Here is a 19,373-nt window from a genome sequence, read left to right as displayed (position 1 = left end):
CTGGAGTCTGAACACAGTGACTGTCATAGAAGCAGACACCCCTCATCTAGTGGGGAGAGAAGCAAATGGGCCTGAGAACAACCGGCCACAGGGCCCCACGTCTAGCCAGGCACCTCAAGCAGACCCCGCACTGTGGCCTGGAATGCTGCCTGTGTGGTACATTAAAAATGCCGACCAGGTCAGCCTTTCTTTTTTTTCTTGAGGGGTGGAACTTAGTTTACAGCCCGTTAAGTATGTCCTTGTGACTTGCTTTGGCAAATAGAATTTTCAAGAAGTGACAGTGGCTTGGGATGGAACCCATGCCTCAAGAGGCTTTGTGATGTTTAGTGACATTTGACCAAAGGTACAGCTAGGAATGTGAGCTAACATGCTAGAGGGAAATTAAGGCACCTCAGCCTTATGCATGTCAACTATCAGTTTACGAACGAGGCCATTCTGGATCATCCATTCCTGCCATTTCCCCATCTGCCAGGTGTGCTCAAGTGGGCCCAGGGTCTTTCTGTAGCAGTCATTCAATATGACCTGGCTCACAGGACCCTGAGCAAGCAAATGACCTGTGTGAGGGAGGGTGTTTGTAACAGAGCTGCAGGGATACAGAGATCCAGCTAATACCACCGAACATGGCGCCTGCCGCAGGAACACATTTAACAAATGTTACTTCTGCTCTGCTGAAGCAGCCACAGGGGACACAGACAGACATACTTTTCATGAACGCTTCTGAGACCAAAGCTCAGAATTTTGTCTGTGAAAAACGTGTAGCATTACCAATGCTTTTACTTTTCTAGGGCGGAATTCACTTTGGTTGCAGGTATCTACTGTTTTTCTACATCTGGTAGTCTAAGGCTCTGTGTCCTAACCTAACTGCCACTTGAAGTGGTGCTTTGATGAGAAAATAAATTCTCAGCAAGTCCCAAACTGCCAGCTGTGCCGAGTACACTGGAAACAAGAGAGCACTGTATTAGGTAGTTACTAGTGAAAATGTAAGCTTGGGGGCAAGCAGAGGCCAAGGGAAGAAACAAGAAGAGGTTGAGCTGCTGTGGGACATACAGTAACACTGTACCCACGTCACCACATCCTGAAAGTGAGCCGTGGGGCTGAAGAGCTGGATGAGCCGTAAAGAGCACTGGCTTCCCTCCAGAGGACCAGATTCAATTCCCAGCACCCACACGGCAGCTCACAACTGTCTATAACTCCGGTTCCAAGTTATGACACCCCACACAGACATACATTAAGGCAAAACACCAATGCACATGAAATAAAAATAAAGAAAAGATTTTTTTTAAAAAAATGGTGATTCATGAAAAATTGAAGTTAAGATAGCCCTCAACATCAACCTCTCTCCACGCCATCAACTCCCTGTCCACACCATCAACCCCCTTACTTATTCAACACATACATGTTAGCCACCTCCAGGATGTGCTCAGAGGCTCGAGAACAGGTGAATGGGACAAGGTTATGTATCTACATTTGTAAAATCATATTCTGTTGACTTCTTTCTTGGTGATGTCTATTGGATTTGACTTTGAAGCAAAATATAACACAAGCAATGTATTCCTTCTTCTTCTATAAAATTGCATTTATTAGAATTATTTTCATCTTAGTATTTTACGGAACCACACAGCCTTTGAGATTTCCTGTGTGTGGTTGACTACTGTCTCCCCATGCATGTTCTTCCAAGGGGTCAGTAGAATGTTTTAAAGCCTGGGGGTGAGAAAAAGGAGTGTGGTCCCAGGTGAGAATTCATGCTGGGAGAAAGGAGAAGTGAAAGAGCTTGGAAGGCAGATTGGGGAGCTTTAGTCCTAGGGTAGACTGACTACATTTTATTGGGTATTAAAAATTACTGTGTAGATGTCAATGTAATTAGTTGCAAAGTATGTGATTTGGGACAGATTGTAAGTACAGCAGTAGAACTGTGAAGCTAATCCCTCACATGGATATAAATAAACATGAACACCAGTGATCTGTTCCTATGGACGTTCACTCAAAAAGTACACAACCAAGCTCTCCTTTTTTTTTTTTTTTTCAAGACAGGGTTTCTCCGTAGCTTCTGGTTCCTGTCCTGGAACTAGCTCTTGTAGACCAGGCTGGCCTCGAACTCACAGAGATCCGTCTGCCTCTGCCTCCCGAGTGCTGGGATTAAAGGTGTGCGCCACCACCGCCTGGCCCCAAGCTCTGCTGATAATTCTTTACCTGAAATATTTTTTTTTTACAGCTCTACTTCATTCAGTTCTTCTTCCACCATATATTTTATACCAAAGTCATATATTTAGTGGTAAAAACCTAATTGATCACATTGTTGTAATTTTCACATTAAAATTTTCTAAAAATTGAAATAAAAATGAAAATTTAATAAGTATGACTCTAGTAAATTCTAGATAGGTTTTCTATATTAATAAAGCTAACATATAAACAGAATGCATTCCAAATATAAAAGAAATTATTGAATAATAAGGCAATTTTTTAATAATTGTATATCTTAATGAAATTGTTAGGTATTCTAAATTAATACCGATATCTGTTAATGAATATAACATATCTATGTAGAAACAAAATTCAGCATAACTTTTGTTGGTGTGGTTTTTTTACACATGCAAGTGCCGAGAAAGATATTTCCATAAGTAGATGAGAATAGTTATATTTTCATATTGAAATATCACTCAGTTCTTTGAACTTACTCAGAGTTAAATATCAAAAATCTAGAATGAGCTCTAATAAAAAATTACTTGAAATGATGTATAACCTGACAGCCTTATTGTCTTCTCTAGTTTTTCTGAAATAACTAAAAGCCAATTGACTTGAAAAACTATTGCTAATCAATGGAGTCTTTCATTTTTTTGGTTTTTGATAAATATACCTTTAAATTAAGAAACATTTACCTTTTAATTATACTTGTTACTATTTTACTTATATCTGTTAAAACTAAAAAAATTAGGAAAGTGAACATTTCTATTTTTTAATTCATTTTTGTCTCTATGACTTTAACCAATGTTTTTGTGTGTGTGTGATGGGGCTGGTGAGGGTGGAAATCCTGCCTGACTCTTGATTTTGGAAGGAAACCATGTTAAATCTGCAGTGAACATGGGGGTCCTCATAGGTGTCTTTATCAGGTTGGGGGAAGCCATTTCCTTTCTTTTATAATTTGTTGAGATATCTTAACAGAGTTTGTCACATAATTTACATTTCTGCTGGGCTGGTAATGCAATTATACCCTTTATTTTACTAATTTGGTGTGCTCCATGAATCAACATTCAGATCATAAGTCAACTATGCATTTCTAGCAAAGATACCATTTGATCATAAGATACCATTTATTTAATTCTGTATGTTGTTGAATTTATATGGTGGGTGTTTTAAGAGTTTTTAAAGTCTATGTTTATGTAGTAATGTTCTGTCAAATTCTTTCTTGTGGTATCTGTCTGGATTTAATACTAGGGCAAAATATAACACAAATTGGAATATAGTCCTTCCTCTTATTTTATGAAAGGAATTGCATTTCACTGGAATTGTTTCCTTCTTAATATTTTATGGGACTCACTAGTGAAAAGAGCTCACCTTGAGATTTCATAAACTTGACTAATGTCCCCTAAATGCAGGTCCTTCTTGGAATTTGATCATATGCCTTGTTTGAAAATGGGATATTGCTATTGTGATTAGTAGAGAAGAGATCATGCTAGAATAGAGTAGGCCCATAATCAATATAGTAAGTGCTCTCACGAAAGGAGCCAACCACACAAAAAGAATGGAAGGCCATGTGACTATGAATGCAGGGGTCACAAATCTCTCTATAAGATAAAGAACAAGATGTCATGCTGCAACCCCAGAAGCCAGGAGACAAGTATAGATGACTTCAGACTCTCCAACCTCCAAAACTGTTGGAGAACCCATTTCTGTACTTGTGGCACACATAATCATGGTTGTTTTGTTTTGTTTGCAGTCCAAGAACACTAATACAACTTCTGATTATTAATTTAATTTCTTGACGTGATGTAGTTCCATTCAGTCCTTTTATCTCTTCTTAAGTTAATTTTCAGTATTCAAGTCTTTTTTCTTTTCTTTTTTTTTTTTTTTACAATTTTCTCATCATTTCTTAATTCTTGATTTTCATGACACAAAATTGCCCATAATGTTCTATTACAATCATTTTAATTTCTTTTGGATGCCATGTTTATTTATTTTAACAGGTAAGTTCCTTTAAGAACTCATTGGTTTTGTTTATCCTCTCCAAGAACAGCATTTGATTTTCATTTGTGGACTTGTTTTTATTTTATCAATTTTTATTTTGATGTTTATTTTCCTTCTTCTACTTAGTTTGTGTTTGAAATATTGCTTCTCTAAATTCTTGAAGTTGAATGCAGGTTAATGACTTTAGAATTTTCTTCTAAATAAATTTATACATTTCTCTCTAAACATGACTCAATTGGCATAATATATATGCAAATAATATAATACTACATCAAATAAAAGACTATATATAATTTTCTTTACAATTCTGTCACGATTTCTTATATTTTAAGGATCTTATTAATTTCACATACATAAGAACAATACAATATGCAATAGTAATATATAACAACTTATCTTTGGTTGGTATAATAGTGTCATTATCATTACAAAAGATGCCCCTGGTTTTAAACTTTTCTATAGCTTAAAGCATATTCTGTATCATAAATTAAGAAGTCTTATAGTTTCTCTTTCGGTGTCAGATCTTTTCTCATCCTTTTTTTTCAACCTATTTATGCCTTTAAATCTAGGCATGTCTCTAGTATGCAGAATCTAATTGGATGTTACTTTAGAAAAACAACCTAGTTCTGATTATCTTGACTTTTTAATGGCAGGTGTGGTCCCCACAAAGAATGCCACCATAAGATATCTAACTGCGTGTGTGTGAGTGTGCGTGTGTGTGTGTGTAAACAAGTGTCTTTCAGTATTACTTTCTCCCTGGTGACATGTTTAGTAGTGTTTTACCAGAATATTTCCATTCTCAGTGGGTCCTGAATTATAATGTGCAGCTCCAATCTATCATAATTTATATCACGCTAATAGCACTTTAATTAGCACAAAGTTTACAGCTTTGCTTTTGTGCTGTTCTATTTCTCCCTCTCTCCTTCGAGCTAATTCTCTCATAATGTAGACAAAACAATACAGTGTTTTAATTACTGTTTTAAGCATTCTCGCTGAACATGCTCAGGAAAGTATTTGTGTGCATAAATATATCTTCTTTTCATATGTGCCATGACCTGAGCGTCCTGTCTCTCTTCCTATGTATCGTGTTTTCTTTCTGCTTAAAAACTTCTCTTTTAGTTCTTTTTAATTTTAATATGTGTGTGTGTGCAGTACATGTATGTGTATGTATATGTGTATACAGCATGGATGTGTGTATGAATGTTTTAATGTATGTGAACAAACATATGTATGAAGACGAATGTGTGTATGCATGTGTGAACGCCCACATGCAGAGGTCAAAGGTTGACTTCTGATGTTTACTTTGATGATGCTTCACCTTATATATTGAGGTAGGGTCTTTCATGTGAAACTAAAGCTTAAAAATTTGGCTAGTAGAGGCAATCAATTTGTCCTGAGGATCCCTTGTCTCTGCCTTTCAAGTGGAGACTAGAGGCAGGCCACCACACATGCCCACTCTTTACAAGGGCAGTAAAAACTGAATTATGGGCCTCACACTTGTGCAGCAAGAGCTTTGCTCACTAGGTCATCTTTCCAACCCTTACAGCACTTATTTTTTTAAGAGATTTATTTTATTTTATGTGTATAAAAGTTTTGCCTGCATGTATGTGTGTGCACTGTGTGCATGGCTGGTGTCCACATGGTTGTGATCCACCATGTGGGTGCTAGAAATTGAACTTGGGCCCTCTGCAGAAACAATAAGTACTCTTAACCACTGAGTCATTTTATCAGCTCTCTGCTTGTATTTCTTATATTACAAATTTAGTAGCAATGTGTCTCAGTTTTATTCATCAGGAAATGTGTTTATATTTTATGCTCACTTTTAAGTTATAGTTTAATATGGCATAGAATCTGGGTTAATAGCTTTTTGTCCCCTCTCAGCACCTCTATCATTCTACTCCTCTGCCTCCATTCACACTCTATAAATTGAACGGTATGAATTACTTATACTGTTTTCCTGTAGGGGATGTGTCATATTTCTGTTGTTGTGTTCAAGGGCTTCAAACAGTATTTGTTTTCAGGATACTGGCTATGAAGTGCCAAGCTCTGCTCTGTATTTATTCTGCTTGAAGTTTAAGAGTCTTCGATCAGTAGGTTGATAATTTCCCTCAGTTTTGAAGGAGTGTTAATATTTAATTTTTTATGCAATTTTACAAGCTTTTTCTTCCTCTCCTCTTAGAACACCCATTTCATAGGTACTGAGATATAAGACATTGTAGCACATGTTTCCAAGGCTTGGCTCATTTTCTTCAAGTCAAGTTTTCCTCTAGCTTTGTTTTGGGTCATATTCATTGATTCATGTTCTTGCTCATGGACCTTTCTTCTGTGAATTCTAATCTGCCCAGCCTATCTAGTGAATTATTACTGATTTTCAAGTCTAGACTTCTCATTTGGCCCCTTATTATCATCCTATGTGTCTGTTCAAAGTCTATTTGCTGAACATTGGCAAAATACTTTCAATGTGATTGCATTTGAAGTCGTTGCCAAAGCAAGTCGAAGATAAGGTAATTAGCCTCCAGACCTGTAGCCTTCCTGTCTCTCCATTGCACTTCTAATCAATCAGTCTCTGCAGACACAGCCTCTTTCCAGGAGATTTTGTTCAAGCTTTATAACTGGAAAACAGCTTATCAGCAAAACGCTATGGCATTGGAGCAATTTGTTTTTCTTTTCAAATTTGCATGGTGAAGTTTTTGAGTAAAAGCTTAAATATAAAAGTTTCCAAAACTAAAAAAAAAAAAATCCCATAAAATATACAAGAATCCCATCAGTAAAATTCACTAAGACAGAAACCGTTCTCTAATCATGACTGGCCACGTGTGCATAGCTTTTCATGTCTATTCGAAGAATGACTTTGGGCGTGTGCTACAGATCCTCTTATGATATTATCACAGCATTCAGTTTGGTGGTCTTTCCCCTTTTCAGCATTTTAATGCTTTTTCATCAGAATTATAAGGCTTTTGTTCCTGGTGTAGTTCTCTGAGGGAGGGTTGGTGTATTTGATGCCACTTTGCTCTGTTGTGATAACAAAGATCATGATAACAAAGGGTTTTGTGTATGGAATTGGGATGCTAACCAATTTACTTGGGGTAACTCTATTTTCTGGAGTGGGCCTGAAATAATCAACAAATCCTTTTAAATGTCGAGTTTTCTCTAGGTGGTGCTGGACAGAAAATAAATCAGTATGTTGCTGACTTCTTACACTAAGCAGCAGCCTCTAGTCACTGACAGATGGTAGCTAGTAAGCAAAGGGGCCCTGATTCTGCTAATGGGAGGGCGGAATACTGTCAAAAGCCACTGAAAGCTGAGTCCTAAATGAGAGCTCAGTCCTGCTGCGGTGGTTTGAATGAGAATGCTCCCTCTCCTCCTGGAGGCTCATATATATATTGAGTGTTTGGTAGCAAGGATTAGGAAGTGTCCTTCGTTAGAGGAGATGTGTCACAGGTGGCCTTTGATGTGTCAAAATCCCATACCAGACCCAGTAGCTCCCTTTCTCTCTGCCTTCTGCTTGCAGATCAGAATGCAAGCTGTCAGCTACTGCTCCGTCTCCATGCCTCCCTGCCTGCTGTCATGTTCCCTGACACAATGGTCACGACTCGCCCCGTGAAACTGTAAACAGGTCTCCAATTAAATGCTGTCTTTTATAAGTTGCTATGGCCACAGTGTCTCTGCACAGCAGTAGAATGGGTTCTAAGACATGACCCCTCTGACACCTCAGTTTCAACCTTTTCAATCCATAGCAAAGAACCCAATTACATTATGTCCAGGCGTCTGATGTACAGAAACTATGAGACAGCGAGCAAGTGCAACTTTGAGCTTGTTAGCAGAGAACAATTTATTACACTGCACATCTGTAGAAAGCCATGCACCATGAAGTCATCTTATCTATTTTTAAAGTTTCTTAGTGTATGTCCGCTGGACACAGTGCTGTGCTGTGGCAGTACATTTCCCTATCCCAGCCTGTCTACAGAGGTCAGGGGAAAATTGGATAAATCAGTTCTCTCTTTGCAGCACGTGGGGCCTGAGGCTCAAACCGCAGGCTGCCTGCCTTGGGGCAGGGAGTCTTTTTGAAACATCTTCTCCCCACTACTTCTGCAGAGTGCCACGGGGAGATGCCAGCGTCTATATTCTCTTTGCAGCTGCCACGCGTGGTTTCCGTGTTCCCTTCACCTCAGTTCCTTTTCTCTTTAAAGCGTTGCTACTGAGAGTCCATTAAGGACTTTTTGAGACTCCGTTTTAAGTGCGGCTCTCTTCACTTCCTCTCACTGGGATGGGGAAGGTCCATAGACTGCAACAATCCCTCCAGGGTAGACTCTAGATTTGTGAAGTCAGTTTGTTACTCTAGATTTGCTTAGTACAAAACTACATGTTTAACCACCACCCACCTCTACAGGCAGCTGGTACTCCAATTGTCTGCTTTATTTCCTAGGAACTCAGGATGCTGTATCTGCGTGTCATTCCCATCTTCAGGAAATGGCTGTGACATTTCTTTGGAGAGGATCTTTCCTTCAGACCCTCTCCGATTTCCACAAGCTGTACTTTTACATGTCGTCATTCTGTTTCCTTGGACTCTGCATTGCAATAAGTTTAATCTCAGAACTTTTGGAACACAATTTCAGTATATTTCCTTCTTGATATTCAGGTTTGGATTATCACAACCCTTTTGAGTACTTGTGGTGTGCCAAGACAATGCTAAGTCTACCTCTGCCATGGTATCATTTCCTTAGCCCATGCCATTCTCATCTTGTTGGGTAGGAAGGTACAGAGGGTTAAGCGATGCCCTGACACCACGTATGTAGAGTGGCAGAGTCGAGGTTCATCCGTCTAAGAGTCTGGACTTTCTACCCTTGCTCTTCCTATTGCACACATATGAACAGCTAGAAAATTCAATAAAGTGCTGGACAGAAAATACAGACCACGAGTGACCTCACAATTCAGAGAGACCTGTGCAATCACTGTAAACTGGTGTTCCTATGTTCAGTCTGTCTGGTAAGGTCTTTTGAGAATGACTGGTACATTATAACTTCATGGGGATTTCATTTAATACTGTGTAACGTTTTCATTCCTTCCTCTTTCCCACAGAACACTCATAAAAAGGAAAAGAAAATATTATTAAATTTTCCCTAAAGAATAAGATGGTGCCACCATTTTTTTAAAGCTTTGCTCACTCCATGACCTTGCCCCAAAGTCACAGATACTTGCTTCCTCTGTTGTATCTCTCTGGTTTTTGTTTTCAAGACTTTGAACCCAGGATACTACAGAAAAAGAAAGTAGACAAGATGTGGACAGTTCAAATGATCAGTAAGCTTCCATTTGCAGAAAGACTGGACTAAATTCAATGATAATTTCAAAATAAAGACAGAACACTATGGAGAGAAGAATACACAAGATTACCAAAATGAGGGATGAATGCAGAGTGTGTTCTGGCTAAATCCTGAGGGTCTGTAAGTCCGTGGACAGCAGGTGAGAGGCAGAACAGCAGTGGGGGGAGCGGGCACAGGACTGCTGTGAGATGGCCCTGTGAACTCTAGAGCCTCGGGCCTTGGGAAGAGGAGAACTCATGATACCCAAAGGGAGCATAGGTGGCAATATGAAACACTTTCTGCTGCCCACAGAAGAGGTGTCTACAAACTATTGCCCAGTTACAGAGAAACAGAGACTAAAGAACTAACAACTCAATAAATTAAGTGTCAATAAAAAGAATATGGACAATCTTAGCCTGTAAATCATCCTGTACTGAAACTGATGTTTTAGGGAATGGAACCTGGCTTATTACTTATTCTATACTCTCTTGAAGGGCGAGGCACAGTCCAGTGTGCACTTGTCCAGAGGGCAGGTGGGAAGTGTGAAAGACAGGAAATTCCTGCAGCTAGCTCTGACTCAGAGTGAAGTCAACACCTGTGTTTTCAGGGACTAATGTTCAGTTCTTCCAGTGCAAAGCTCCTGGTTGGAAGCTAAGGCTGCTTGCTTTTGGTGTGCACGGTGGGGGGATGTTGCTCCATAGCCTGACACCTTCTGTGGCCGCTCCTTTTGGAGAATCTGCTCAGTTGTAACAAAGCCACGCCTCCGGGAACTGTATCTGTGCCCAGGGATTTCTCTCTCTTGCTTCTTTATTCAGTGATACGACAACAGCCTGGGTTCCTTCCAGAGCATAAAACTAGGATTGGCAACCAGACGGCGGGCCCAGGAATCTGTGAGGTGTACTACCACACAGACCTGACCAAACCAGCAACCAAACCAGCTCATCTGCAAGACACAACCACCGAGAAGATGCCCAGGTGACTGGCATTCACCATTTCCTGACACCTGGCTTGATTTTTAGGATCCACTGTTTCTCTGGCTTTTGATTCTAAACTTCATTTCTTGGGTTATCCTAAGAAACTTTCCTCCTTTTCATGCCCATCTTAACTCAGTTAGATCCCTTTATTCATTTGGGGGCCGTGGGAACTGAATCTAGGGCTCCACACCTTTCAACCATGCATGCTGCTCCTGAGTCTGTCTTAGGCCCAATTCAATTCTTCTAACTTGCAGTCTAAGTGGGCATTACATGGCTGGTTGCCACATGCTGCTTAGGGATTCGGTGTCTGGGAAATTAGGTAAAGGGGAACACATATAGAAACTAGAGTGATACACTGACAATGGCAACTTAGAAGTATGCTTATTACTCTATTACCTCAGCAGCACAAGAGACAAAATTAGAAAAAGGAACTCACTACAAAGAAGTTATTCTAGAGGGGACATGGTTATAAAAGTGAAGAAAAACTCACAGAATAGGAAAAAATATTAGCTAATATAGATTTGACATGGTACCTCCATCTGGGAACATAATATGATATAATATAATATATATATATATATTAAAAACTGAAAAAGAAAATGCTAATGAAATCATGAAATTTGAAGGCAAATGGAAGAGATATAATATATTATACTGAGTGGAGTAACTCAAACCCAGAAAAGCAAACACTGCATGTGCTTTGTGGTTTTAAGCTCCAGATTTGTAGATATGAATATGAAGTATAGAATAGCCATTGGAACTAGAAAATAAAAAGGGACCAAGAGGGGAGGAGCTGTAGAGTGGGGAACAGCAGGACAGAGATACTATGAAGGCAGAAATGGGACTATGGGGGGGGCTGTTATCATGGAGGGTATGGAGGGTAATACAGAAGGAGGTGGGAGGGAGAACAGATAAAAACACTAATGATCCTCGAAAAAGACATAGCGTCATTATTTTATATTTACCTAAAGTTACATATGTCACAAATATATATGCAGAGTACATGTATTTTTTTTTAAGTGTTGGGGAGCTGCAGAAAAATGGCTGCAGAACAGGAGCTCTGTCAGAACAACTGTGATGTTTAAATGCTCATGTTCATGAAAATGGAGGCACTCCAGCCATTGAGCACTATTATATACAGGAAACAAGAACCTCCACTGCTGGGAGGCATCTATGAACGTCTGAGTTCCTGTGAAGCTTTGTTACTTATTTGGCTTTAGTTAAAGCAAGGACACACTTCCCTGGCCAGGAAGGGTTTTGTATTGAGACTGAAGACGATGACTACCGAAGATGAATTCTCCTGCTGTGTTGAACTGTGCACATCCACCTGCTTACTCTCTTGCTCCACACGGTTTCACCGCCCTGGGTTCCTAAGAGGAGAGGAATCTGCTGCAGAGTCTTTGAGATAACTGAAATTACCCCCTTTCAACTGGTCATCTTTCAATACGAAAATTTCTAAAATTATGAAATTATTTCTTTATTTATTTTGATTTTATGTGCATTGGTGTATGTTTGTGTGAGAGTGTTTGGTCCCTTGGAACTGAAATCAAAGGCAATTTTAAGTCACCATGTGGGGACTGGGAATGGATTCGAGGTCCTCTGGAAGGGTAGTCAATGCTCTTAAATGCTGAGTCATCTCTCTAGCACCAAAACACCATCATGTCTGCCACCTTCTGGAGACTTTGCGAATAGATGGCTTTTGGTTGCCTGCTGTTGCTCTGGCTGGCCTCCTGACCCTTGTGGCTCCATCTCCAGCTTTGCAGTGTGCAGGCAGGGTGCGTTTAAGTCACACTCAGTGCCAAGCATTTCTTCAGTTAGAGGGATTTTAATCTTTACCAATCTCTAGATTTTTCTCTAAAATGGGTAGTAACTTCCCTGAAGACAGACACTTTAAAAAAATTCTTGTTATTTACCTTTGTATTCTTGGTTCAGAATCTAGAGCCTGCCGTTTGTTAGCCATTCAGGGACCGTGTAAGGAACTAGTGTGTTGAGCAGCTTGAAGGGATGCTTTCTCCGTGAGGGTTTAAAGAGATGCATTTGTTTTTATGGGAAAGTTGTTAGGGTGTTAGCAGCAAGTGCAGAACAGCGGGATGCTTCTGGCTTAATCACCTCCTCCATGAAGCTGTCCCCCTAACCATGAGTTGAAGTGACTTTACCTCACTACTTCTAAAGACATTTCTCAGATGTTGTCCTATAAGCAAAAGGAGCCCGGGATGGACTTTTGGGAATGTGCAGTCTCTTCTTTGCTTCTTTAACTATTGATCTGAGGCATCACAGTGATCCCAAGTCTCTTGCCTACATCATATGAAGATACCTCAGTAAGAATAAGCACCCCCTCTTTTGGGGATCACACCTAGGGGCTCTTTTGTGGGAACTTGTGCTCCCTCACTTTTTTCCCCCAAGAATACTCTACAATCAACTTCTGCACAAAATTGTCTGCGTCTACTTCCTTCAAGGAAGCAGCTCCAAACAGCAAGACACCAGCCAACATGGACTACTCTCATGTATATAGGCCTCTGTAAATGGTAATCACATCACCAAATACCTTACACCTACGTTCTTTGTTATCATGACAATAGGTGAATAAATTATCCAGAGAACTTTGCCAGAAGTTCTGAGTTACACCAGAAAACTGAATGGCAGGATTTTCCAGAATGGAACCAGGAAAAATGGAAACCTTCAAGCTCTCATCATTTGGAATCCCCTCTCTCAGATTGCAGTCATACAGCAAGTCATCCCCTCCTGGGGCCCCTGAGAGTAGACGCTCTGAGGGATGTTCCTAGATGAACCACAATTCTAATTATAATCCACCCCCACGGCACTAAACGTGTGAATGAAGCTATCTTAGTTTCAGACCCACCGATCCACCATTTCCATATGTCCCATCAACTCCGTTACCCCTACACAGCACAGGAAATTAACATCCAGCTCTGCCTAAATTCCTTACCCATAAAATCTTGCTACAACAAATTATTATTATTTTCAATTGCTCTGCAACAGTAGAGATGCAGAGCAAATTCCTGGAATTCTCTTAACACAGTTGCCAACTCCCCATAGACTTCCTGGGGACCACGCAGGGAAGGAAACAGAAACCTTATGTCCATTCTGATGTGAAGACCCGGGGATCTCAGGGTAGATTGCCAAACCAAACCCAGAAAGTCCATTTGTATCCACCCTGGAAATGGAACTGACTCTCAGGAGCTTTTCCCTAGTTATTCCATTTGACAGGCTTGCGAATTTGCTGGGAGTGAATGGAATGGCAGTCGGCTGTGATTTTAGGAAGGCAAAGACTGCGTGGAGATGACCCCCACTTCCTAGACCTGGTAGAAAGGCAAAGACTGTGGAGATGACCCCCATTTCCTAGACCTGGTAGAAAGGCAAAGACTGCGTGGAGATGACCCCCCCACACACACACCTCCTAGACCTGGTTCCAAAGGAACCAGTAAACCTTGTTCCTTGGGTTTTATTTTTAAAGGAATATTTGGATCTAGAGATGAGTTCCCTGATGTGCATAATATGATCATGACTTTGGCAAAACATGACTAATTCAGACTTTTTTCACAGAATTCCTAAGTGTCAGAAATTGTGCCGGGTTTTCTGTGTGTAGTACTTGGCCATCACACTTATCCCTAGGGTTCTTTTTGTTTAGGATTCCATACTGAGGTCTGTTTGCTGAGTAATTGTTTCTAATTGAATCTATATGGCCCCATCGCCTATGCATCCCAGTTCCCTCTACTGTTACCAGCTCCACTATACTCTGAATCTGGAAGGTGTCATAGTTAGGTTTTCTATTGCTGCGATGAAGCACAATGACCAACAGCAACTTGGAGAGGAAAGGATTTATTCCATCCCCTAGTGGAGTCTTGGTAAGAGCCCATCAGGATCCTGGAGTCAGGAGCTGATGCAGAGGCCAAGGACATGGAGGAGTGCTGCTTACTGGCTTGTTCCTCATTCCTTGCTCAGCTTGCTTTCTTACGGAACCCAGCACCACCAGTTCAGGAAAGGAATTACCCATAGTAGGCTGGGCCCTCGCCCATCAATCCCTAATTAATAAAAAGCCCTACAGGCTTTCCAATCTTATAGCAGCATTTTCTTAATTGAGGTTCCCTCCTCTCAGGTGGTTTCAGTTTGTGACAAGGTGACATAAAACTAGCCGGAACTGAAGTCCTCGCTTTATTTCTTACTATACTCAGAAGACACAAAGCAAATACAAAGAGAAACTGAAAATAAAATGTTCCCATGAAAGAGAAGTCATTAGGTTATATCTCAGCCAGTGTCCAGAGTTTCTCCTGGGCCACTATAGCTAGATTCCCTAAAGAATGAAGGAAGCTGAGGGGGCCGAGTCCTCCTTGTACACAGATGTCACATACATGGATGCATGATCTTAATTCTCACAGTTCCCCTGTGAAGTACATATCATTAGCCCTGTCTACTAAGAAGGACACAGGGGTAGGGAGAGGGCTTGGTAAGAGCCAGTGACAGATTAGCAAGAGAAGGAAGGAAGGGGATGGAAATCTAACCCCGATGTCTGAAATCAGAGCCATGAAAAGAACTGAGAATTTAAGACTATTAGGAAAGCCGATCCAATAACAGGAAAAAAAAAAAAAACAAACAAACAAAAAAAAAAACTTTTGCTTGTTACTTTTGAGACAGGGTCTCAATATGTAGCCCAGGCTAGCTTCCATTCGGTGAGCCTCCTGCCTCTTTCTGTTGAGTGCTAGGAATACATATAAGTACATGCCATCACACCTAACTTTGAGGGTGAGGGATTATCATGCAAGCAAAGTATCAGACTTCATTGTTATGAACACATAGAAAAAATTAAAATGTACGTACCTACACAGCCGTGACTATCAGAGTAGCTGGCACCTGGCTGGTTCTCATGGGGTACAGAGGCCAATGAGTGAGAGAGCAGGAGAAGAAACAGAGGGGTGGCCTTGAGAACTTTCCAAGAAGACTTCATCCTGAGATGTGTACCGGGAGCTGTTGTCTTGTCCAAAAGATCACTCTTCTTCTCGACCCTCCTCGACCTCTCTAGAGTTACCACACCCCAAATGCACACTGCCATAAACACACTTTGCAGCAAGTGTGATGCAACGCAACACGTGTGTGTGCACGCACACACATACACACTCACACAGAGCTAGATATTTTGACACCTCTGAAAGAGACTCAGATGTCCAAGTCTGGCAAGAGCTGGAGAAGTCCTTGGTGGGCAGTCCCTCTGAGCAAAGACTTCAGGAAAAAAATACCCAAGTTGCACAGTGACAGCAACAGCCCTTCCGGCCTCTGGCTGAAGTCAGTGACCATAAACCACATGGACCTTGAGGTTTGCCCGAAGTACTCTGTTCAGTTGGAAGAGAGAGGCCCTTCCTCTTTCATTCTTGCAAAACAAAGCCAAATGAAAACTAAAACTAAAGAAGAAAATACCACACCACTTGCACACAGTCCTTCAGCAACCTGATTGGCAGCACCCATGTAGCGAAGAAGTTACAGTTGTAATGTAGAATAATTATGGCTACAATATGTAATGCAGAATTATATTTAAACTTATTTCACTTTCTTTCAATGATTGCATGCTTGAGGGTGGACTCCTTGCTTGGTCAGAGAACTTTCTGGTTGAGTGGTGACTCTCCTCTGACAAAGAGAGACTATTGCTTCCTGGGCCCAGCTTTCTTAAAACCTTCCATTTGGTATGCAGAAAACAATGGGTTGTCAGCAGGCCTAGATCTTAAATCTAATAAGAAAAAAGGTGTGAGTTCGTATTTACTTGCCTGGGCAGGCGGCATCATTTTCCCTCAGCGTTTCAAGATGTGTTTGCTTCCCACCTACGGGGGACTGGTTCACTTTTGAGAGACTGATTTTTTTGCTTTGACTTTGAGAATCTGGCACCATTTTTCTGGAGAAAGCAATCTGAAAATGGAGAGGGCTTTGAAATAAAAGATACCTAATCTGAATGCCTTGATATTTGTTTTCTTAGATAGGTCACACCAAAATTATATGCAACACTCAGACAAGCTCAGATGTTAAATTACCCAAGTTCAGACCAGAGTGGAAGGTCATGTAGACTGTCCCTTCCTGCTTGGGGTCTGAGAAAATCTTATTACAGACTTAGGATCATGGGAGTTGATTAAATTGGTTAGCACTTTTTGTCTAATAACATTTGGTTATACTGATCCCCCCTCCACACGCACTCTGCCTGGACACACAAGCTTGTTCCCTTCTCAGCCTCAAGTCCTCTCCTGAGGACAAATACTGCTGCCTGCTGAATACTGACTTGACCTTGTGCAGATCTGTCACTTGGCCAAGGTGCTGCTGTGTTTGGTCCCTGACCTTGTGGTCAAGAGAAGCTTTAGATAGAACGATGGGGTGACTGAAGATGAAGGCTCACGCTCGACTGGCAATTGAGTCAACTTTCTTCCTCCAGTTTCTTCAGCTACCAGGAATAATGGTGGTATTGCCATACAAGGTTATAACATGGAATCAGGTGATGTTGAACCCAAGGCACCATGCAGGGCAAGAAGTAAGTGCATAGTAAATTAAAGCTCTGGCTATTACCCCAGTGACAATGCAACCACATCTGTGGCCCAGGCCCAGCTTAGAGAGAATTGTAAGAGAATTGTAATGTAACATTTGGGGGAAATTTGAACACAAAAGGGCAGAATTTATTGAACATTTTTTTTTTGGCTGGGCCAGTAAAACCTCAAGAGTACACGATCAATTCTGTCTGACCCAGAGACTGAAGAAATGTTTCAGAAAAGCATCTGGAACAGTCTCGAGGCGGTCTCACTGCACAGCTGTAAGCAAGCATGGAAAACCTCGGGGTTAGGATCTGTGCAAGTGGTATGTGCTTCATCAGCTATGTGTGATCCAGTCCACTCCACCCACAGCCAGCCCAGGGGCTGGGAGCTTTGAAAACATCTGCAACACCCAGGCTTTGGGTTGGCCCAGTAAGTGACCCTGACTTAGTCCTACAAAAGTGAGCAAGTACCTAGCCCTCTCACTGGTGACATGCCTCTTCTAGAAAAGGAGTTAGGATGTTTTTCTTCAGAGGGCTATGGGAGGGTAGTACCTACTAAAAAGCAGATAGTCAATAAATGGCAGTGCTCTTCACACTTGACAGCTGACTTCTTAGTGGGCAGTGCCAAAGGAACACAGAAAAGGGCAGGCGATGTTGCCGGCTGACACTAGAAGCGACACATACATGCACACACCACCACTAACAAAACCTCAGTGGTCCCCAGCACACAGTGTGAGCTCTCAGACTGGCAGCATCGTTTCCCATCAGGGCTCCCTTTGTCCATCATCAGGTACTGAATACAATCAGTATCTCTAATTAACCCCGAGAGAAGCCACCTGCAGTCTGGAAGAGCTGGTGTTCCCGTGTGATGTCCCCTGAGGAGCCCTGCTATCAGATGCTCCAACTTTGATTTTCTCAAAAATCTGTTCTTGAGAATGAGATTTCTTCCTAGCAGTACTTGGTTTCTCTGCTCCTAGAGCTCAGATGCAAACCTCGTCCATTATCATTGCAGCAGCAAGCTGGGGATTTGTGATCCTGAAAACCTCACCCGTGGTTCAGGCTTGTTAGTTATGAATTCCTTTCTGATTACTTCTGACCTGCATTGGCCTCCACCTCTTATTCAGAGTAAGTTCTTCACCAGGAAAAAAAGAAGTAGAAAAAGATGTAAATAAGAAAAGAAGGCATAGAAGCTGGGTTGCTACAAGGTGCTCCTCATCTCTGTTCTCTCTCTGTGTGCCCAGGTTTATACTGCCCTCTCCTAGGTCTGGTTCCAGACTTGTGCATGCTGACTGGCTAGACCCAGGCCCCCTGTAGAGAGCTCTTCTCCTAGTCAGAGCCCCATTCTATATACCATGTATGATCTGCTCAGGAACTGGTAAATGATTTCTGACAATGAAACACGTGGCCTTTCTGAAAGATCTCCAGAGGTCGGGTAGAGAAACTCATTCTCACGGCTTCACCACTTAGTAACGATGCACCCTGAAAACAGCAATCTATTTAACTATCGAGATGTAGTTATTCATATTTTATGTGTAAGAGTGTGTGCCTGAGTGTATGTATGTACACCACATGTAGGCCAGAAAAGGGCGTTGGGTCCCCTAGAATTTCAGATAGCTGTTATTCAACAGATGTGTGTTCTGGGAACCAAACTTGGGTCCTCTGTTGGGGCAGCAAATGCTCTTAATCCCAGGGTCATCTTTCCAGCCCTTTATTTAACTATCAAATGCCACTTAATATTATAGCAAGATTATGAAGATTAGGAGACTGTATTTTTTAAAAAAACCTAAATTTTAATGCTAGATAAATGTAAAGCTACCAGCAAAGATTGACAAAGATCAGAGGTGATATCCATGCCAGCTTCCAGGTGTGGTCACCACACACCATATACACATATTGAAATGTCACATAGTACTCCATAAAAATGTGCAATTGCTATGGACCAATTAAAAATTCCTCATTTATAAAATGTAGAGCTGACAATGAATCAACATTTTTGTTCTCCAGTGATATGCTGAATGTAATGTTTTACTTGCATATTAACTCAGAAAATTTCATAATCCTTGGCTTAGTAATACAGGCACAAAACCCACAATGTATTATAGGGATTCAGAAAACCTAAGAGAAATATGTTTTCAGTAAGTGGGAGTGATCTTTGTGCTTGAAAGATGAGTTCTTATTCCTGAGTTCACAGGGTGTCAACTGGCAGGAATTGTGGAGACCAGGGCAATCCACTCTTACAAGCCACACCAGTGACTTACAGGGAAAAGCCAGCTATCAGGGTTAGCCAGGGCTTCTCAGCACCCTGTGAATGAGGAGTAGACTGCAGCATGTGCAAACTAGCCAGTGGGATTTGTGCTCCTGATACTCCTGCCCCGCCCTCCAATTTATAACCCACAC

General features: G+C 41.2%; 1 protein-coding gene across 1 annotated transcript in view; it reads right to left on the bottom strand.

Moving 5' to 3' along the window:
* Nucleotides 1-15,635, bottom strand: part of Aoah (acyloxyacyl hydrolase) — a 180,208-nt gene extending 164,573 nt beyond the window's left edge. The window contains exon 1 of the mRNA XM_057787663.1: nt 15,293-15,635. Within this exon, the coding sequence (XP_057643646.1) occupies nt 15,293-15,524 (232 nt within the window). The 5' untranslated portion in view covers nt 15,525-15,635. The remainder of the gene's footprint in view (nt 1-15,292) is intronic.
* Between the last annotated feature and the right edge of the window lie 3,738 nt (nt 15,636-19,373).

The sequence above is a fragment of the Chionomys nivalis genome, chromosome 13 (assembly GCF_950005125.1).
Source record: "Chionomys nivalis chromosome 13, mChiNiv1.1, whole genome shotgun sequence".
Lineage (NCBI taxonomy): Eukaryota > Metazoa > Chordata > Mammalia > Rodentia > Cricetidae > Chionomys > Chionomys nivalis.
This window is presented reverse-complemented; position numbering and strand designations above follow the sequence as displayed.